Raw genomic sequence first — 22,365 nt, forward strand, 5'->3', positions numbered from 1 at the left:
TCATAAGGGCAAAGACAGCACTTACAAGCCTCCAACATCATTTGAGGGAAATTCTTTTCTCAGCCATAGGAAATTAGTATAGATTACTATATATTATAACTGTATAAGGACTCACAATAGTGTGTGTTGTGTATATAAAAGACAGCCCAATTATATTATAAATTTAAAGTTCTTGCTAGCTCTATGAGCTATTAAATATATAAACAAATTAAGTGGGTTTGTAGGAAAGAGATGAGGCATACCCCTTTAAAATGCCATGGTGGGACTTTGTTTTCATTTTTTTTTTTTTTTTTTTCCTTTTTTGAGACAGGTTTTCACTCTGTTGCCCAAGCTGGAGTACAGTGGCATAATCATGGCAAACTGCAACCTTGACTTCCCCAGCTCAAGTGATCCTCCCACCTCAGTCTTCCAAGTAGCGGGGACTAGAGGTGTGTGCCACCACACCTGGCTAATTTTGTATTTTTTGTACAGACAAGATCTCATCATGTTGCCCAGACTGGTCATGAACTCCTGGGCTCAAGTGAACCTCCAGTCTCAGACTCCTAAAGTGCTTGTGTCGTAGGCGGGAGCCACTGTGTCCGGCCTGTTGTAGGACTTTTGAATTGACAATCTTTTTGTCCTTAACTTTAGTAGTAAAGGCTCTGATGTTGTATTATTAAATATAATACTGGCATTTAACTTGAGCTATATTCCTATTTTTTAAAAAAAATCACTTTCATTTTTATTAAGAATACATTTTAAAAATTAGGAATGAATGTTGAATTTTATCAAATGCAGCCATGGAAAAAATAAAATGATAGTTTTTTCCCTGTTTGGTGAAGGTTATTAATATAGTCTTATTTTATTTCATTTATTTTTATTTATTATTTCATTTATTTTTATTTTATTCATATATTTTTATTTTGTTTATTCTATTGCACAGGCTGGAAATGCAGTGGCGTGATCTCTGTTCACTGCAACCTCCACCTTCCAGGTTCAAAAGATTCTCATGCCTCAGCCTCCTGAGTAGCAGTGATTACAGGCATGCACCACACTGGGCTATTTTTTGTTGGCCAGGCTGGTCTCAAACTCCTGGCTTCAAGTGACCCACCTGCCTTGGCCTCCCAAAGTGCTGGGATTACAGGTGTGAACCACCACACCTGGCCTATATATATATATATATATATATATATTTTAATTTTATTTATTTTTTATTTTTTGAGATGGAGTCTCACTCTGTCACCCAGGCTGGAGTGCAGTGGCAGGATCTCGGCTCACTGCAAGCCCCACCTCCTGGGCTCACACCATTCTCCTGCCTCAGCCTGTAGCTGGGACTACAGGTGCCCGCCACCACATCCGGCTAATTTGTTTTGTATTTTTAGTAGAGACGCGTTTTCACCATGCTAGCCAGGATGGTCTCGATCTCCTGACCTCGTGACCTGCCCACCTTGGCTTCCCAAAGTGCTGGATTACAGGTGTGAGACACTGCGCCCAGCAAAATACCACAAGATTTTTTACAGGTATTGACAAACTGATTCTAAAATTTATATGAAAAGCAAAGGAACTAGAATAGCCTAAACAATTCTGAAAACGATGAGCAAAGTCAGAGGATGGACACTACTAATATATTTTTAATATTAAAACATTTATATCCTGATTTAATACTCATATGATCATGGGATATAATTTTCTGAATCTGCTGCTGGATTCTATTTGTTAATGTTTTATTTAGATTTTTGATATCAAAACTCAATAAGACTGACATTGACACTGTAATTTTATTTTTAATTTGGAATATTTTTGTCCAGTTTTTAGATTAATAAATTGCTTGTTTCATAAAAACACATTCAGAAGCGTTTCTTCTGTCTCTGCTGTGGCACAGTTTGAAGATTGTTCTGGACTTACGTGCTTCTTAATAGTTTGGTGTATTTTCTCTGTAAAAACATCTGCGGCTGGTGCTTTTGGAGGGACAGAACTTCAAATACTGTTTCAGGTTTCTGTCTCTACTCAAGTCAGTTTGTTGCATAATGAACACTGACTGATAAGTGTTCTCTCCTTCCAAAATTTTATAATTTATTTAATTTCCTTGAGGTTATTTTCTGTTTCTCATTTTTATATGAATTGTACTCACTCTGTTCATCATATTTAGATATGTTAGCCAATAATTTGTCAATTTAGTTGTTTGTAAAAAGAATCATCTCTTGGATTACTTCATTTTGCTGTTGAGTTCATTAAATTATACTTTCATCCCCTCAACTTCTTTCCTTCTGTTTTGTTTAGTGTGTGTGTATATTTGTGTGTGTTGTGAATTTTTCCAATTTGAGTTGTACACATACTTAGTTTACTTTTATTTGTTGTTGCTCCACATTACATACCATGGGTTTTCATCTGTCAGTGCTTTCTGCGAAGCACTAATTAGCAGTATATATGGTCCTTTGTTTTAATCCTATCATTAAAAAATAATATATACCTTATGGTTTAAATATAAATACATAAAATAATCTTTCTTCTAAAATTTTTAATTAAATTCTTTTTTTATGTTACAAATATAGTAAATACTATCCCATCTTTTTTTCCTCTATATAAATCCTCTATTTTATTCATTTATTTATTCATTTATTTTTGAGGTGGAGTCTCACTCTGTTGCCCAGGCTGGAGTGCAGCGGTGTGATCTCGGCTCACTGCAACCTCTGCCTCCCAGGTTCAAGCGATTCTCTTCCCTCAGCCTCCCGAGTAGCTGGGACTACAGCTGCATGCCATCATGCCCGGCTAATTTTCTGTATTTTTAGTAGAGACAAAGTTTCACTGTGTTAGCCAGGATGGCCTCTATCTCCTGACCTTGTGATCTGCCCGCCTAGGCCTCCCAAAGTGCTGGGATTACGGGCGTGAGCAACTGCACCCGGTCGAATTTAATTTTTTTTTTACAAAATTGGTCATTATATTTTCTTTTCTTAAAAATTATGTTTTTCCTATCATTTGCCCAATTTTCATATGCATATTTAAACGGTTTTTTATAATTAAAACAATAATAATAGTTGCTAAATACCTTAAATTATTTTAAATCACTTGGAGGTGACTTGGTTTTTGGGGGTAGGAGGTATCTGGGTGTCAGTAAGATTATCTTCTTGAAGTCCAGTGACTTTATTAGGGTGTGTTTTAGTTTAGTTTTTTTTTTTTTTTTTTTTTTGAGATGTGGTCTCACTCTGTCACCTAGGTTGGATCACTGCTCACTGCAGCCTCTACCTCCTGGACCCCAGTAATCCTTCCATCTCAGCCTCCTGAGTATCTGGGACCACAGATGTGTGCCACCACACCCAGTGAATTTTTTTTTTTTTTTTTTTTTTTTTTTTTTGGAGATGGGGTTTCACTGTATTGTTCAGGCTGGTCTTGAACTCCTGGGCTCAAGCGATCCTCCTGCCTTGGCATCCCAAATGCTGGGATTATAAGCATAAGCCACTACAGCCACTCATGTTCTAGTTTTCTTGTTTTTTTTGTTTTTTGTTTTTTTTTTTTTGAGACGGAGTCTTGCTCTGTCGCCCAGGCTGGAGTGCTGGAGTGCAGTGGCGCAATCTCCGCTTATTGCAAGCTCTGCCTCCTGGGTTCATGCCATTCTCCTGCCTCAGCCTCCCGAGTAGCTGGGACTACAGGCGCCCGCCACCACGCCTGGCTAATTTTTTGTATTTTTTAGTAGAGATGGGGTTTCACTGTGTTAGCCAGGATGGTCTCGATCTCCTGACCTCGAGATCTGCCTGCCACGGCCTCCCAGAGTGTTGGGATTACAGGCGTGAGCCACCGTGCCTGGCCCCCATATTCTAGTTTTAATCGATGTGAATCCATTTCTTCCCTGGGACACAGTTCCTTTTTAAATATATAGGTCTATATCTCTTTTCCAGTAAAGTCTTTTAAAATTATATTTAAACATTTTTTTTTTCTGTTCAAATTTTCTGGGCTTTTTTAGGGGAGACACTAATTATAGATACCCTTTCCATGTCTTATGCACAGTCTTCTGGGTCTGATTTCCATGTGTATTAATTTTCCTAAAATCAATTTTAACTTTTTTTTTTTCCCAGAATTTTCTCAAATATGTCATCCACATAGTTTATTCTCTTTTCTGTGAATCCATTTGCTTTATTTTATTTTCCATTTCTTTCCTCAACTCTGTTAATTCATTGTCTTTTTATTTCATCTTAGTATTCTTTCATCTTGACTTCAAACTGTCATTTCAAAGAAACATTTTTTTTTCCATTAATTTACCTTTTGTGTGGAGAACATCTCGGTTACAATTTTTATCTGTTGATGGCAAATGTTTTCAAAGTGACACTTCATCTTCACTTTTGGTCATTTGTACATACTGCTTTTTCCTGAAGCAGATTTGCATAGATCCAATAATTAAATAATTATTTATTATTATTATTACTTTTATTATTATTACTTTTATATATATTATTATATAAATTATATAAATTATATATATATTATTATATACTTTTATTATTATTACTCCTCTCTACATGTGGAAGTTCATCTTTTCATAAAGGTGTTATTCCCTGGGTTGTTGTGAATTAGGGCCAGAGAAGAGCTGGGGCAGACAGCTTGTAGCAGGTACTTCATGTTCTCCTCTGCCTTCAGAGAGCTCCTTCATTGCCACTCAGCCATGTGAACATGACTGCTATGGGCCAGCAGAGTATCTCTCTGGATCTCAGGGAAGTTACCACTGCAAGCTATTTATCGACAGGGCACAGCAATCATTTTTCTTTTTCACTATGTACCTGGCACGTGGTATGTCTCTTTGTGTTGATTTTTTTATAGTTTGCAAGTAGTGTGACTCTAGGTCTGTGAATCACCAATAGTTCCTCCTCTAGGCAGCCGCATCAACACACAGCTTCCTACAAAGATGGCTTCCTGCATGTTTTGTCCTTCAGTCCTCTGTCCCAGGAACTCTGTGGCATTGGGGTTCAGGGAGATTCCTCAAACTCTTTTGTGCGCTATAATCTTTTCTTCCAAACCAGGGGTCTTTTGTTGGTTCCTCCAGACACACTGTCTGACTTGGAGAATTCTGTGTGCTCTTGGAAATAGTAGCATCTGGGCCGGGCGCGGTGGCTCAAGCCTGTAATCCCAGCATTTTGGGAGGCCGAGACAGGTGGATCATGAGGTCAGATCGAGACCATCCTGGCTAACACGGTGAAACCCCGTCTCTACTAAAAAATACAAAAAACTAGCCGGGCGAGGTGGCGGGCGACTGTAGTCCCAGCTACTTGGGAGGCTGAGGCAGGAGAATGGCGTAAACCTGGGAGGCAGAGCTTGTAGTGAGCTGAGATCCGGCCACTGCACTCCAGCCTGGGCAGCAGAGCGAGACTCCGTCTCAAAAAAAAAAAAAAAAAAAAAAAAAGGAAATAGTAGCATCCTATCTCCTTTTGATTTAATTTTTACTGTTCTTGGCATCCATTGTTGGGATCACTGGTTATATTCTGGGGCAGATTTCTGTTTTTTCATTTCTGGGAAGATCCAGTTTCCGTTTCTGTTTCTCAATCTCCTTGCTGATTTCAGTTGTAATCAGAAATAAGGGGCAGGTAGATACTTATGCTACCATTTTAAACTGGAAGTCACATCATGCACTTTATTAAGTGGTTCTTTAGTTTTGGCCAGAGCATATCTTATCAGCAGTATGATCCCTAGAGAATATTTATGCAAATTGACCTTATAATTTGGAAAAACAAGTATTCCAAAACTCCTTTAGAACTTAAATTGCTATAAAGAAAATTGACATAAATAATTTTGCATGGTCTTACCTCAGTAGCTTGTTTACTAGAAATGTCCACCAAGGGACTCTCTTCTGCCCTTGCCTCCCCTGTGCTGTTGGATATGTTTTCCAGAAGAGGGAGTTGTAGGCTGTCGGACAAACCATTAATCTTCATCAGAAGTTCATCTAACAGATTTGCAAATTCATCCAAGTAGTAATTCTGAAGGGAAGAAAGTTAGATTAGTAAATGCATTCAAGAATCTCATTATCCCTCTTCCCTCATTATGCGAAGCATTTGGGGTACTATCTGTAGACAATATTGGGCTATGTTAGGAAACATACTGACCCTGCCTGCAGTTAGAAGACCTGGGTGCTAGACGTGCTCTTGTGTCTCTATATCTCAGTGCTTCGATAATACTGTACATATACATATATGCATGTAAATGCTACAGTTAATAATGCCTACATAAAAAATTATTGAATGGATTTAAAGGCAATAATGCATAGTGCTACTATGGGAAAATGAGGTCATTCTTTCATCCCTTCAACTAATAAGTCTTTATTGAACACTGTTAAAAAAAATAAGGCAATAATGAATGGGGAAGCACATGACAGAGAGTAAAGCCCTATCAAAATGTACAGTACCGTGATTTTTTTTTTTTTTTTTTTTTTTTGAGACAGAGTCTCACTCTGTCACCCAGGCTGGAGTGCAGTGGCACAATCTCAGCTCACTGCAAGCTCTGCCACCCGGGTTCACGCCATTCTCCTGCCTCAGCCTCCCGAGCAGCTGGGACTACAGGGGCCTGCCAACACACCTAGCTAATTTTTTTTTTTGTATTTTTAGTAGAGATGGGGTTTCACCGTGTTAGCCAGGATGGTCTCGATCTCCTGACCTCATGATCCACCCGTCTTGGCCTCCCAAAATGCTGGGATTACAGGCGTGAACCACCGTGCCCGGCCAATACCATGATTATATATGACCACCTTCAGAACCTCACTCGATGATGCTTAAATATCAACCGATATGGTTTGGCTGTGTCTCCATTCAAATCTCAACTTGAATTGTATCTCCCAGAATTCCTATGTGTTGTGGGAGGGACCTAGGGGGAGGTAATTGAATCATGGGAGCTGGTCTTTCCCGTGCTATTCTTGTGATAGTGAATAAGTCTCACGAGATCTGATGGTTTATCAGGTGTTTCTGCTTTTTCATCTTTCTCATTTTTCTCTTGCCGCTGCCATGTAAGATGTGCCTTTCACCTTTCACCATGATTCTGAGTCCTCCCCAGCCATGTGGAACTGTAAGTCCAATTAAACCTCTTTTTGGGGGCTGGGCACTGTGGCTTATGCCTGTAATCCCAGTACTTTGGTGGTCTGAGATGGGTGGATCATGAGGTCAGGAGATCGAGACCATCCTGGCTAACACGGTGAAACCCCGTCTCTACTAAAAATACAAAAGAATTAGCTGGGTGTGGTGGCGGGCACCTGTAGTCCCAGTTACTCGGGAGGTTGAGGTGGGAGAATGGTGTGAACCTTGGAGCTGGCAGTGAGCCAAGATCATGCCACTGCACTCCAGCCTGGGCGACAAAGCAAGACTCTATCTCAAAAAAAAAAGAAACAAAAAACCTCTTTTTGTCCCCAGTTTCGGGTATGTCTTTATCAGCAGCTTGAAAATGAACTAATACACTAATACAGTAAATTGGTACCAGTAGAGTGGGGTGTTGCTGAAAAGATACCCAAAAATGTGGAAGCGACTTTGGAACTTGATGACAGGCAGAGGTTGGAACAGTTTGGAGGGCTCAGAAGAAGACAGGAAAATGTGGGAAAGTTTGGAACCTCCTAGAGACTTGTTGAATGGCTTTGACAAAAATGCTGATAGTGATATGAGCAAAAAAGTCCAGGCTGGGGTGGTCTCAGATGGAGATGAGGAACTTGTTGGGAACTGGAGCAAAGGTGACTCTTGTTATGTTTTAGCAGAGACTGGTGGCATTTTACCCCTTCCCTAGAGTTTTGTGGAACTTTGAACTTGAGAGAGATGATTTAGGGATCTGGCAGAAGAAATTTCTAAGCAGCAAAGCATTCAAGAGGTGACTTGGGTGCTGTTAAAAGCATTCCATTTTAAAAGGGAAATGGAGCATAAAAGTTAAAAAAATTTGCAGCCTGACAATGCAGTGGAAAAGAAAAACTCATTTTCTGGGGAGAAGTTCAAGCCAGCTGCAGAAATCTGCATAAGTAGCAAGGATCCTAATGTTAATCCCCAAGACCATGGGGAAAATGTCTCCAAGCCATGTCAGAGACCCTCATAGCAGCCCCTCCCATCACAGGCCTGGAAGCCAAGGAGGAAAAAGTGGTTTTGTGGGTTGGGCCCAGGTTCCCCGTGCTGTATGCAGCCTAGAGACTTGGTACCCTGTGTCCCAGCTGCTCCAGCCATGGCTGAAAGGGGCCAATGCACAACATGGGTTGTGGCTTCAGAGGGTGGAAGCCCCAAGCCTTGGCAGCTTCTAAGTGGTGTTGAGCCTGTGGATGCACAGAAGTCACAAATTGAGGTTTGGGAACCTCAGCCTGGATTTCAGAAGATGTGTGGAAATGCCTGGATGCCCAGGCAAATGTTTTCTGCAGGGGTGGGGCCCTCATGGAGAACATCTGCTAGGGCAGTGTGGAAGGGACCTAGTGGAGCTGTGAGAAGAGGGCCACCATCTTCCAGACCCCAGAATGGTAGATCCTCTGACAGCTTGCACTGTGCACCTGGAAAAGCCACAGACACTCAATGCCAGCCCATGAAAGCAGCCGGGAGGGAGGCTGTACCCTGCAAAGCTACAGGGGCAGAGCTGCCCAAGACCATGGGAACCCACCTCTTGCATCAGCATGACCTGCATGTGAGCCCTGGAATCAAAGGAGATCATTTTGGAGCTTTAAAATTTGATCGACCTGTTGGATTTTGGACTTGTATGGGGCCTGTAATCCCTTTGTTTTGGTCAATTTCTCCCATTTGGAACAGTTGTATTTAACCAATACCTGTACCCACATTGTATCTAGGAAGTAACCAGCTTGTTTTGATTTTACAGGCTCATAGGCAGAAGGGACTTGCCTTGTTTCAGATGACACTTTGGACTGTGTACTTTTGGGTTAATGCTAAAATGAGTTAAGACTTTGGGGTACTGTTGGGAAGGCATTAATTGGTTTTGAAATGTGAGGACATGAGATTTGGAGGGGCCAGGGGCAGAATGATATTGTTTGGCTGTGTCCTGATTCAAATCTCAACTTGAATTGTATCTCCCAGAATTCCCGCATGTTGTGGGAGGGACCTAGTGGGAGGTAATTGAATCATAGGGGCTGGTCTTTCTCATGCTATTCTCGTGATAGTGAATAAGTCTCACAAGATCTGATGGTTTATAGTGGGTTCCCACTTTTGCATCTTGATCATTTTTCTTCTGCTGCCGCCTTTCACCTCCCACCATGAATCTCAGGCCTCCCGAGTCCTGTGGAACTGTAAGTCCAATTAAACTTCTTTTTGTTCCCAGTTTGGGGTATGTCTTTATCAGAAGTGTGAAAACGAACTAATACATCAGCCATGGAAGAAAGTGAGTATTCAGTGTGCAAACACCTGGTTTGATTTGTTTACATTCATGTCTGGGGTGACCGACTCAAACAATGCACCTAAGGCTCCATGGTTTGGATAGGAGTTTGGGTTTGATAGTAGGCACCAAAAGCAAATGACTAACTCAGGGGACAGAATACAGCATGTTTGTGTCCTGGGGAAGACCATAAACTCTGTCTTTCCAACTGTACAGGTCATTATAAGGCTATAGTGAGTTAATGCAGGAGAATGTGCTTGGTAATCTGTAAAGTGTTTTAGAATTGCAAGGGAAAATTCCATGAGTTGCACTATGATTGAGACTAATTCTGTGGCTTTGCAATGAGATTTGGCATGGAAACATACTCATGCTTTGATAACTGACAGCAAAGTTCTGCAATGAAACCATCATCTTGAGTGTGTGCTATCATACTCAGTAATCCAAGATCCCACAGCTTACGTGATACTCAACCATCTCAGCCTCTTCCAGCTTTGGTGTTTCCAGTCTCAGAAAGGTGAGGGTCTTTTCCCACATATAAGCAGTGACATCTTTAAGTCTCACAAGAGATTTACTTTGAAAATATTTTCTTTTTCGGGGCAAAGTCATGAGAAAACCTCTAAGCTAGGAAAAAGAAAAAAATAAAGACAAATTTCATGTTAGCAACCTAAATAAAGAGCCTCGTTAATGTGATAATCTATACAATGAAGATTATATCTGATGATGCTACTTTATGACCTTTTGGTAAAATAGTGATTTGTTGGTTAAAAAAAAGCAAAATCAGGAAAATACCTCTCCTGAATTGAACTAAATGGCAGTAAGATGATCTCAGCAATGGAAATTCATTGTATTATAAAGGTTGTTTTCAGAATCTAACTTTGAAGACTGAGATTATCAACGCAATGTACATGCCTGTATGTAAAGTCTGTGTCTCAGTTTCGGTGTCCCCTGGTGAGCCATTCTGAGCTGCGGGTGAGCCTCAGGGGAGAGGCCTGTGCCTGTGCCTGGGAAACCAGAAAGGGTCTTGGGTTCAGCAACCTGTTGTGCCCTCAGCGTGTGCTCTATAAGCCTCCAGGTGTTTTATTTCTTCACTGCAGACTGTAAGCTGTTAGCTCAAAAGCCTACTGTCACCAAATTCGAATTTTTACACATCCAATTATTTTAAAAATAACCCAAACAATTTTTTAGCCACGTAGAACCTGTCAGCTTTACACACCCTGCAAAACCTCAGGGGACAGCAGTTACCCACTGATAAGGTTATAAGGCCTCAAGCCGCCACTGGCCTCAGGAGCTTTCTGACCCAGAGCCTCCCCTCCATGCTGCCAAGCAGCATCCTCTAAGGGGTAAACTCCCTCTCTGCTGCCCCTCTCCCCTGAGATCTCCCTTGTTCTTCCTCCTTTATGGATTGTTCTTGGCCCCTACACTGTAAACCTGTGGACTGTTTCATAGCATGAGGGAGTTCCCCCACATGGAAACACTTCAAAACATTACCCAAATAAAGCTTGTGTGTGTTATCATCTCTTGTGGTCATATGTGTGTTCTTGATTGGTCCCCAAATCTCTCGAACCCCTCACAAAGTTTCAGAACTCTGCAAAGATGCTCAGGAGCCTGAAAGGGTAGGCCACTGGTGTGTAAGTCTGAAGCCTCCCGGCTTTACCAGCAAAACAGCCACGGGGGATAGCAAGGCCTGACTCTTGCACCCAGAGACCTCAATGCAATATTGCCTGCCTGTCTCAGAAGATAGCATCCAGGTGCCTAAGCATGATATTCAAGGCCCTTCATTCCTGCCTCTAACCATCCTTTTCAGCACATTTTCCACTTGACCTAGAACTCCAGCATGGCCCTTCCTGCATGCCCCCTGTCTAAAATGCTGCTCTCAGCAGTTGTCACCATGAGTGGAACTCCTTATCAAGGCTCCCTCTCCTGCTGTGTGAAGATTTCCTGGTCTCCTTAGGAAGAATAAATGAGTCTCTGATCTAAGTTTCTTGCTATTTGAGGACACTTCTAGTTAGGCTTTAAAATTGCCTATAATTGTGTAGGATCTGTATGCTGAGAACTATAAAACAGTGATGAGAAAAAAATCAAAGGCTACCTAAATAAATGGAGAGAAATACAGAATTCTAGGATTGAAAAAACGTAATATTATTAGGATGACAATTCCCCCCAAATTTGATTTATACTTCCACAGTAAGTTCAATCAAAACACCAATGTGATTTTTAAAAAAGATACTAACAAGGTGATTCTAAAACTTACATTGAAAGGCAGAAGAGCTAGAATAGCTACAAGCAAAACAGAATAAAGCTGGAGGACTCATCCATGCTACTTTAAGATTTGCCACAGTGTGATCAAGACCTCGTGGGACTGGCTAAAGGAAAGATCAATGGAGTAGAACAGAGAACCCAGATATAGATACACACAGTTGATTGCTTTTTGACAAAAAAGCACCTGGAGGCTTATAGAGCACATGCTGAGGGCGCAACAGGTTGCTGAACCCAAGACCCTTTCTGGTTTCCCAGGCACAGGCACAGGCCTCTCTCCTGAGGCTCACCCACAGCTCAGAATGGCTCACCAGGAGACACCGAAACTGAGACACAGACTTCACATACAGGCATGCACATTGCGTTGATAATCTCAGTCTTCAAAGCTAGATTCTGCAATTCAATGGAGTAAATATTCTGTAAAAAAATTGTGCTGGAATAATTGGATATTCATTTATAAAAAACAGGAACTCTGTTCCATACCTCACATCTTACATTAAAATTAGCTCAAAACACATGATTAACCTAAATGTAAAACATAAAACAATAAAAATTCTAGAAGAAAGGCCAGGTGCCGTGGCTCAGTCTGTAATCCCAGCATTTTGGGAGGCCGAGGCTGGAGGATCATGAGGTCAGGAGTTCGAGACCAGCCTGACCACCCTGTCTCTACTAAAAATACAAAACTAGCCGTGCGTGGTGGCACACGCCTGTAATCCCAGCTACTCAGGAGGCTGAGGTAGGAGAATCACTTCAACCTGGGAAGCAGAGGTTGCAGTGATCTGAGATCACGCCACTGCACTCCAGCCTGGATGACAGGTGAGACTCTGTCTCAAAAAGAAGAAAATTATAGAAGAAAATAATAGGAGAAAATATATGTGACCTTGGGTTTGGCAATTCATTTGAGCCAGGGCACCAACAGCAAAATCCATAAAAGAAAACATTGAAAAACTGGCCTTTATCAAAATTTACAACTTCTGCTCCGTAGAGATGCTGTTAAGAGAATAAAAGGAGAAGCTACATATTTATAAATCACATATCCAATTTAAAAACGGTATTCAAAATATAAAAATCGCCATAATTGTTTGTATATGCCAGTCTTCCCCTCTGGACTGTGAGCTCCCTAAGGCAGGAACTAGTTATTATCTTTGTTTCGCCATTGCCTAAATATAATGGGCATTCTTTAGATTTTTGTTGAATGAGTGAGTGAATGAACAAATGATGGATGGTGGATGGATGGGTGGACAGGTAACTAGTTTGGTGAGCAGGTGGGTGGATGGGTGATCAATGGATTTATGCATTCATGGATGAGCAAGAGTGGGGAGCTAGGATCACTGATAAAAGCAAAGGGCTTGGGCCTGAGTGTTGTCAAGGTGTGAACATGAACAATCACTTTTAGTTTCCCTCTAGCTACTAAACTAGAGTACCGGTAGACTTTTAAGGATTGTAGAGAATTTTTATCCACTTACAAAGCTTGAATATTCAATTTACTGCACTTGTAGTGGGCTCTACAATGTGTCAGAAACTACTGACACACCACACCAATATGCCTGCTAGGAATGTGGCTACAGTTCAAAAGGAGACCAAAACCAACAGCACAGGACAATGGGTGCAATGAGGAGGCATGCTCAGAGCCTTCGGGGCTCCAGGGGAGGATCGGTGCTGGCAGAGCTTCTGGAGGGAACACCACACTGACCCTGTGTGGAAGAAGAAGCTCTTCTTCCGTTGAAGGAGTTTAAGCCATGTATGACATGACTAGATTTGCCAGTGGCAGATCACTAGGAGGGCGTGAAACAGGGAGCCGTTCCTCCTTCGGCCCCTAGCCTGGAGAACACGTCCAGTGGAGGGTGGCTGATGGGAGTGCAACTCTGATAAGATGGAAAGACTGAGAAAAGGCAACAGATACCCCTGAGGCAGTGTGAGATTGCAGATGAAGTTCAAAGCAAGAAATGATGTGATTCAGTGCAGGGTGAAGGGGGCCAGGGAAGCTTCCTGGAGGAGGTGGCACCCTGGGGTGGCTGCTGTCGTGCTGGACTGTTCTAGAGTAAGGGAGAGTCAAACCAACTGTGTTTGACTGACCTGACCTCCCAGGGCAGGTGAGCTGGGCGGCAGGGATTCATTACCATGAGATCTGGCCTGTGTTGCCTGGCCCTGTCCACGTGGACCAGAGTGTCACTCCAACAGCAAACGAAACTTTTACAAACCATGACTTGAAAGTTGGGGACGTGTTTACTTACCATTCCAAAACACAATGTGGCAGAGACTGTTAAAAGGATGCCAAGGTAACAAGCCATGGCCCGCTGGTCAGACTTGGAAAGGCCAAGGAGGGAGTCTTTTTGGCTTCTGGGAAAATGAAATAGCAGCCCGGGGAAGGCGTCTGTGAAGGTACCAGGTGGTAGAGCCCACATAGTGAGCAGAAATCGGCGCAGGTGGGAGAGGGCAGCCAGCATCAGGGCCCCCGCCAGCTGCAGAAAGAAAAGCCAGAGAGCACTGACCTCATCACCTCTTCTTAGGAGTGGAAGACTCAACTTCCAAATGTTGAAAATAGAGACGAACTTGGAGGGGCAGTTTTGGGAGTGTGGATCAACCACGTCATCCCTGGTTTTGAACCCAAAAGGTGGTGTCGCCCTCTCACCCCTCTCCCAGGCCTCCCTCCTCCCACCCCACCAGCCCCCCACACTGTGGCTGGTCCTCCTCCTCCCTTTCAAGGGCTCTTCCTGCCAGTGCCACTCTCCTCTCCTCAGCTGCCTCCTCTCCTGTGGTGACAAGCAGCCTGCTCCCCTGGCCTTTGGGCCCCTTAGGAGGCCATGGTTGCCACGAGGAGGCAGCTCCCTCATCATCTTTATGTCCCCTGCACCTGGCCAGAGCTTAGTAAACTAAACCCCTTAGGAAGCATCAGGAGAGCTTTCCGATTTTGATGTAAATTTGGTTCAGGTTAAGTTTCATGGTCCTGGTTGTTCTAACAGACTGGGAACTTGGCCTGGGATCTAAGGGGTTGTGTCATTGGTATTGTTCATGCTTCTCACTCCATCTGTTCCAACCAGCTCTGGTGCTGACAAGTATTTTCTCAGCCTGGATGTCAGACCATCAGGCGGTTGTCCCATAGGTCCACACAGGACTGTGTGTGTAGACTGCGGACGGGCCTGCAGAGAGGCCCTACCCAGCTGCAGCTATAGTCACGGGCTGCGTTCTGTGTGGGTCCTTGCCGGATTCATGTGTAACCCTGGACAGGTACCCAAAGACTCCCCTATGAATGCACTGGGACTCATTTTAGTATTACTTACTCCACAAGTGAAATCAGACATCAGTGGAACTCAGAAGAAAGACAGCACAACCTATGAGTCTACAACTGGACAAACTGAGCTGTGTGGTCTCCCGGTCTCCTCTTGATGCCTATGCATCTATACTTGCTGCAGTTAGAATTCTGCTACTTAATTTGGACATAAATTATTTATATTCTGGGCTTTTGTTTCCTTACATAAAAGCATTTTTGCATGTTGGTAAATGGTCTCAATAATGACTAGTTCAATCGCTCCGTAAATTCTACACGTATATAATCTCAAAGGCCAGCAATAACCTTCAGGGCAAACATTGTTAATGCTTCTTCTGGAGGCAGAGGTTGGGCAACTGGTCGGTGCTCACAACAGTGAGTTAGGGCGTGGGACAGCCGGGTTCGAATGCCACTCTCTCTGACTCTCAGGTTTGTTCTCTCTGCGCTGGTTTGCTGAGAGTGTTCCTCCACTGCAAGGCGATTAAGGTTTGGGGAACCCCTTCCCTGGAGCAGGAGACCTGGTCTCGGTGTCCTGTGTGGCCTGGATGCTGACAGTCAGAGCCTCCTAACTCAGGGCACTTGGCCAAGACTCTCCCTTGGCCCTGATTGCAATTCTGTGCTGTACTAGGGCCTGTCAGGTTGGAGCAAAGCTCTTTCCCTGCTGCGACCAGATCGGAATCAACAGCGCTCCAGGAACTTCATCAGGGCTCCAAGCTGTACTCCAGACCTGTTGATGTGGGGCTTCACCCTCCAGACCAGACTTCAGGGCCAGCCCTGGATGAAGACTTGGCTGTGCCCTGGGGTTTGAGCCAGGCAAACCTGAGAAACTTCTAAGAAGAACCGTGCCTGCCCATAGATATCTTGGTTATGATAGTTAAATGAAGTAATCTATGAAAGGCCCAAAGTGCCATTCCTGGTACTTAGCGAAAGCTCAGTAGGTGTTAATAACTACTTATATTAGTCATAATGACATGCTGTTGTAAGGTATAGTACAGAGCAAGTGTTTCATAAGTCACGATCATTGTTGTCATGACCGTAACTTACTATATAACTATTGATATCAGTTATCTAAAACTGTAAGGCGTTAGAAGACTGGAATTCTAGACGGTGTTTACCTTGAGAGCAGTTTGTTTTTCCCTTGAGAAAGGCTGACAAGAGTACACAGATCAATGGTTTACAAGGGAAATCACATGATAAAGGGGAGAGTTCTTACCACTGCTACAAAGATGCTGGGGAGCGAGTGGCGCGTCATGGAGGAGCAGGATGCCATTGTGTTTCGAATGCCAGGAAGATAGATGCATTTTAATGTGAAAAGGAATAAGAGGATTCCCTGGAGCCATCGAGCCCTCTAAGACAGAAGAACAGAGCAGTCAGTGTGTCATGCCAGTCACTGAAAGGTGCAGACATATTCACAGCTGTCAGCCGTGCATAAAGAGTTCATTGGATTTGATGATGTTATATAGACCCATGAGTCTCCAAGGAACATCAAGTGCAGATGTCTGCAGAGGAGAATGAGTTGGAACTAAGGCTAAATACAAATCATAACGCATTTTGAGAAGTCCTGCTCTGAATTCTGGCCTGGCCATTTCTTTGAACACCAGGATGGAGCAGGTCTAGCAGGCACACACAGATGGGACTCTGTCCACCCCACATCTGTTCTCCCTGTCTGCGCTGCAGTCTACTAGGCTATAAGAAAATCATTACCACGGAGGGGGCTCAGAGAAGTATTTAGTGCATGCTTATTTCCTTCCCCTCGGTTACATGTACAGAATAGGGCACCAACACTTTCCAAGTAGGTTTTTAAAAACGTAATCCTCGCAAATATGGGAGGTACTCCCCTTTTACAGCTCTAGAGTCTACGGCTCAGATAAACAGTGTGAACAGACAAACATAGTACAACTGGAGGCACGGCAGACCCAGGGGCAAACAGCCTCCTGGACTCGTCCACATTCACAAGGCCTCTAGGAAGGCTCCTCCCTTCTCCCCTCCCTACCAGGGACTCATGGGGAAAGTACTTCTGTGTATGATCTCATATGCTCTCACCAAAATTGTAAGGTCAAGAGAAAAGAAATGACAGCTGGATGGTTTAAAATCTATATGGGCAATGAATCAAGGTTTTCTGTTTGTTTTATTTCCTCAGTAACTGGGACAAAGTCAACAATGACTTCTGACAACCAAAACCTAGAGAAGCTGTGAGTGGCTGTCACCGCTCGGGTTCCTTCAGAGCAGGCAGGGCCACACATAGGAGAATGGGGATGAATAGGGCTCTAGCCAGCACCAGCCAAGAGAAATGCAATGCAAGCTATGGGTGGAATTTTCTAGTAGCCACGTTTTAAAGAGTACAATTAAACAGAGTAAATGTATTTTATAATATATTTTGTTTAAATGAGTTCATGTCAAATCATATAAAAGAGCATCATGTCAATATGTAACCAACATAAAAATTATTGAGGTATCTTACATTTTTAATTTTTTTTCTTTTTTTTTGAGACGGAGTCTCGCTCTGTCACCTAGACTGCAGTGCGAGTGCAGTGGCGGGATCTCAGCTCACTGCAACCTCCCGCCTCCTGGTGAGTTCAAGCAATTCTCCTGTCTCAGCCTAATGAGTAGCTGGGACTACAGGCATATGCCACCACAGCGGCTAATTTTTTTTGTATTTTAATAGAGACAGGATTTCACCATGTTGCCCAGGCTGGGTTTTTTGTTTGTTTGTTTGTTTGTTTGTTTGTTTTTTGAGACAGAGTCTCGTTCTGTCACGCAGGCTGGAGTGCAGTGACGTGGTCTCCATTCACTGCAAGCTCCGCCTCCCGGGTTCATGCCATTCTCCTGCCTCAGCCTCCCGAGTAGCTGGGACTACAGGCGCCCACCACCACGCCTGGCTAATTTTTTGTATTTTTGGTAGAGATGGGGTCTCACTGCGTTAGCCAGGATGGTCTCGATCTCCTGACCTCATGATCCGCCTGCCTCGGCCTCCCAAAGTGTTGGGATTACAGGCGTGAGCCTGGGTGCCCGGCCTGCCCAGGCTGGTCTTGAACTCCTGAGGTCAGGCAATCTGCCCGCCTTGGCCTCCCGAAATGCTAGGATTATAGGCGTGAACCACTGCACCCAGCACATTTTTAATTTTTGTACTAAGTTTATGAAGTCCAGTGAGTATTTTACACCCACAGCACATCTCAGTTTGGACTATCCCCATTTCGAGTTCTCAATAGCCATCTGTGGCTAGTGCTGACTATTGGACAACACAGCTCTAAACTTCTGTGGACAGAGTGAAAGGGCCCCTTTCTTGCCCGCATCTGACTGATGGATGCCATAAAGCCTCCTGAGTAATTCACCATTATTAGGACTTTCATTATGGAACATCTGCTAGGTGCCAAGCTGTTCCAAGGATATGTTTGGATATGCATGTACAAATACACAGACAGACAGACACACACACACACACACACACACACACACATTCAAATCCTGGCAAAACCCCCAAGGTGTGTATCATAGTTCTACGTTATTAAGACTTGAAGAAAGTTAAGAAACTTGCCCAATGGCACATGGTCACAGCGGAGCTGGGAGTGAGTTTTAGGTCTGCTGACTCTAAAGCCTGTGCATTTTCATTTTCACATGCTCAAGTCATAGCTCTTTAATTCTGGGTGTTAAATTCCATCATCAGAAAGTCATTTGTGCTTATCTTGAAGATGACTCGTTCTTCCAGCACCTGGGATGCAGCCTACATCGAAGTCAGAGCTAAATTCCTCTAACTGTCTCTACAGAGAATAATTTGATGAACAGCACAAGAGGTGCCCACAGAAGTGGAATCAGGAGGGAAAGCCATAGTGTGGGCAGAGGCCAAGGTGCCAGAACAGAGATGGGCACACGAGGGCACCTCAGAGGACAAACATTGTCTACACTGCACATTTCCCAAAAGCTGGCCCTGAACACACAGCAACATAGCAATAGAGCTGAACGGTGTGAGATATAGGTTCCTGCCTTGAGCACTCCTGGGCCAGGACAGTGTGGAACATGTCCTCAGAGGGCCGTTCCATTGCATTAGAGTTCTGTGCTTAGGAATGCGGCTACCCAGGACCCCAAGACCAGAGGCCAATTCCAGTGCAGCTCCTATGTCAATGTGAGTGACCTTGTGCCAGCTGCTTAACCTTTCAGAGCCTCGGTCTAGAAGGGTGGCATATTAGTCCTGTTTCATTAGATGGTGGGATAGCTTAACATACACGTGATTATATAGAATTTAGGCAGTGCCTGGCAGGAGCAAACCTCAGTACATGTAGGCTCTTCTCAGAAGCTAATTGAGGAATTGGAAATTGGCACCTGCCCTAGACAGGATCCCCAGGGAAGAAGGACTCTCCCCACGTAAGTTTTTCTGGCAGGGGCAGGGAACATAATGAGAAAGATAGGACATCAAGGGGGAGAAAGGGATATAAGGATGAACTCACTTCCCAAGGCCAGAAGTCAGCAGGAGGCTATTTACTCCAGGTCACCAGGTCAGTATGTAGACCATATTCATGTTTGCCCTAATCATGCTTCTAGAAAACCTCTCCTGCCACATCAGGTGAAAAGAACATCCTACAAAGTGTTTCACTCTGCCCCACCTTCCTGAGGCCCACACCTGCTGGCCAATCAGTGACTAATCAGATGCTCTTGTAAGCTGTGCACTGAGAGAGAGAAAGCTGGCCACCATCTGTGGGCCTTTAAGCACAGGCTAGGCAGTGCCAGGTGTGTCGGCATTGCAGCCGCCAGGGTCATGCAAGGCCACAGTTACGTGGGTAAGCCACGTAACAGTAGGAAGTGGGTTGACTAGCAGAGCTATACTGTAAAAGGTAGACCAGGAAGCCTGCTGTCCGTCCCAGGGAGTGATGCCAATAAATTAAGCAGTTAGTCCTCATCAGGCCCTAATATTGGTAGCAGGTGAGCAGTAGTGAACAAACTAGATACATTCTCTATTTTGCAGCTTCCAGCCTTGTGGGGGAAGACAGTAAACCAAATAATTGCTTAATGCAGATTTCATTAGATGCAGATAAGTGCCTGCAGAACAGGTCCCTAGTTGGCCTTGGCCAGGCCACCTCTTCCCCTTTTCTTGCTTATAGTTCTCACAATAACTGTTGAATTTGCTAAGAATGCAACATCCAGAGATAAGGAGGAACTACATGGAACATCGTGGGCTCTGGTCATGTTCCTCTGAGAAGAGGATGCCCTCTAACACTTTAGCACAGCATGTTATGTTCCCCCAGCTTATGAAACTTCAGGGCAGGCGACTTTCCAGGCTCTCTGAACTGGTGCAAGTGGGACACTCATAGACGGGACTCTGTCGGGACACACACAGACGGGACTCTGTCCACCCTGGTCAGCTTTCCTGAGCTGGGGGCACCAGCTCACCATGCAGCCCAGGCTTCTGATGTTCCTGCCAATCTGTGAGTGACAGTTGCTTTGCTTTGCATGTGCAAGTGTTCTGTTTCATCAGACTCATGTATTCTTTTACTTCAGGAGAAAAGCCAAATCTTCCGCTTGGGCTCCTTTAGAACCTGTTTCTTTCCTCTAGCCTAGGGAGTTTCTCTTACTTGCAACAAAGTAAGAGTCTGCAAAGGAGGCAGGGACTGGGGCACTGGTGGAGGACGCAGAAGTGTAGCGGAAATGAGCCTCATCCTGCGTGGTTCTCCTTACACAGAGGACAGGAGCCAAGGGGTGAGAGGGAGGTTGTGGGGGAGATGGATGGACTGTGGGGAGAAGGGGCCTGAAGCTGGAGGGGAACTGGCCCTTGTTCTCTAGGTCGCTATAGGACTCACCCAGCCCTGGGGGTGGCCCTGGGGCCTTGACCGCCCTCTAAATGGGAAAAGGAGGGCAAGGGGGGTAGGGGAGGGGCTAGTTCTGAGGGCAGCAGGGTAAGGAAGCAGAATATGTGGGCTCATCTTCCACCACCACAGCACGGCAGCGTCCCATACTGTTGTGGGGGGATCCTGCCCCGTCTCATGGGCCCCCTCCCCGGGGCTCGTCCAGTCCCATCTGTGCTCATTTGCCTGCTTCTCCTCGTAGGAGCTCCCATCCTGTGGGGAACCATTCCCTGCAGGAAGGGCCGCCTAGGGTAAGGAGGTGCAGGGACTTTGAAACCAGACTTCCCTCTGTTGAGGGACCTGATGCTTTCTGTGAGCCTTGGTGTCTTCACTTGCAGAGTGGCTAATACTGCCTGCATTTATGACTGTCGCCAGGACGAAGAGAGAAAATAGTGTGTCTAAGCAAGTCAGCGCTAGCCTCCTTTCTCCACACTGCATCAACAACTGCTTCCTGTGCCCCTTACGGTCCCCTGGAAGCACTGGGGAAATTCCAGGCTCTTGAGTTCTGCTCCACGCAGAATCCACACACCCCAGTGTTCAAAGCACGTCTCAAGTTCTCCAGGCCCTTCACTGACTGTCCTGGCCAGTCCCATCTGCCAGCTCAGAGCATCATCTCTCAATATGGAACAAATCTGTTATCTCGCACCTTCTAGAGCTTGTGTGACCTCTGCCTTTTGGATGGCATCACAGTGCATGGCCTCTATCTGTATGGCCCTGAGCACACTATGTACCTGATTCCATGATGTCATAAGGGTGAGGTCCATAAAGGCTTGGCAAAGTCCTCTGTGAAACTGGTCAGTGACGTCTCCAGCAAGAGTAGCAAGGTGGCTGGAAACTGCATAGTAGGTGAGGCTCACTCCAACCATGGAGAGCTGCAACATCCAAGAGAAAGGCCCTCAGATGGCTCCTGAGGAAGGGCTTACCTGGCATCCCATGTGACATGCATTGTAAGTTACAGTGATGCGTTGCTTAACGACAGGGATGCCTTCTGAGAAATGCATCGCTGGCCGGTTTTGTCCTTGGGGTAACATTATAAGGTGCACTTACACAAACACAGACAGTCCCACACACCTAGGCTATATGAGACAGCCTATTGTTCCCAGGCTACAAACCTGTGCAGCGTGTTCCTGTACTGAACACTGTAGGCAATCGTACACAATGGTAAGTACTGGTGTATCTAAATATATCTAAGCATAGAAAAGATACAGTAAAAATATACTACGAAAGGTAAAAAATGGTCCACCTGTATCAGCACTTACCATGAATGGTACTTGCAGGACTAGAAATGGCTCTGGGTGAGGCAGTGAGTGAGTGGTAAGTGAACGTGAAGGCCTAGAGCATTACTGTATGCTAATGTAGACTTTAAAAACACTGCACACTTAGGCTACACTAAATTTGTAAACACATTTTTGTTTCTTCAGAAATAACCTTAGCTTACTGTAACCCTCTTACTTAAAAAAATTCTAATTTTTTAACTTTTTACTTTATAATAATACAGCTTAAAACACAAACACACTGTACAGCTGTATAAAAAATATTTTCCTTATATCCTAATTTCAAAAGCTTTCTTCTATGTTTAAAAGTTTTTTTTAATTTTTATTTTTAAACTTCTTTACTAAAAACTAAGATACAAACAGACATATTTAGCCTAGGCCTACACAGGGTCAGAATCAAGATGTCATTAGGTGACAGGAATTTCTTAGCACCATATGATCT

The 22,365-nt window shown here is 44.2% G+C and overlaps 1 protein-coding gene across 1 annotated transcript in view; it reads right to left on the bottom strand.

Moving 5' to 3' along the window:
• PKD1L1 (polycystin 1 like 1, transient receptor potential channel interacting) overlaps positions 1 to 22,365 on the bottom strand; it is a 188,869-nt gene that overhangs the window by 15,684 nt on the left and 150,820 nt on the right. Inside the window, exons 54-58 of the mRNA XM_050784834.1 lie at positions 21,381 to 21,521; positions 16,029 to 16,163; positions 13,782 to 14,009; positions 9,751 to 9,912; positions 5,769 to 5,939 (exon numbers count right to left, since the gene is read on the bottom strand). Coding sequence (XP_050640791.1) covers positions 5,769 to 5,939; positions 9,751 to 9,912; positions 13,782 to 14,009; positions 16,029 to 16,163; positions 21,381 to 21,521 — 837 coding nt within the window. The remainder of the gene's footprint in view (positions 1 to 5,768; positions 5,940 to 9,750; positions 9,913 to 13,781; positions 14,010 to 16,028; positions 16,164 to 21,380; positions 21,522 to 22,365) is intronic.

The sequence above is a fragment of the Macaca thibetana genome, chromosome 3 (assembly GCF_024542745.1).
Source record: "Macaca thibetana thibetana isolate TM-01 chromosome 3, ASM2454274v1, whole genome shotgun sequence".
Classification (NCBI taxonomy): Eukaryota; Metazoa; Chordata; class Mammalia; order Primates; family Cercopithecidae; genus Macaca; species Macaca thibetana.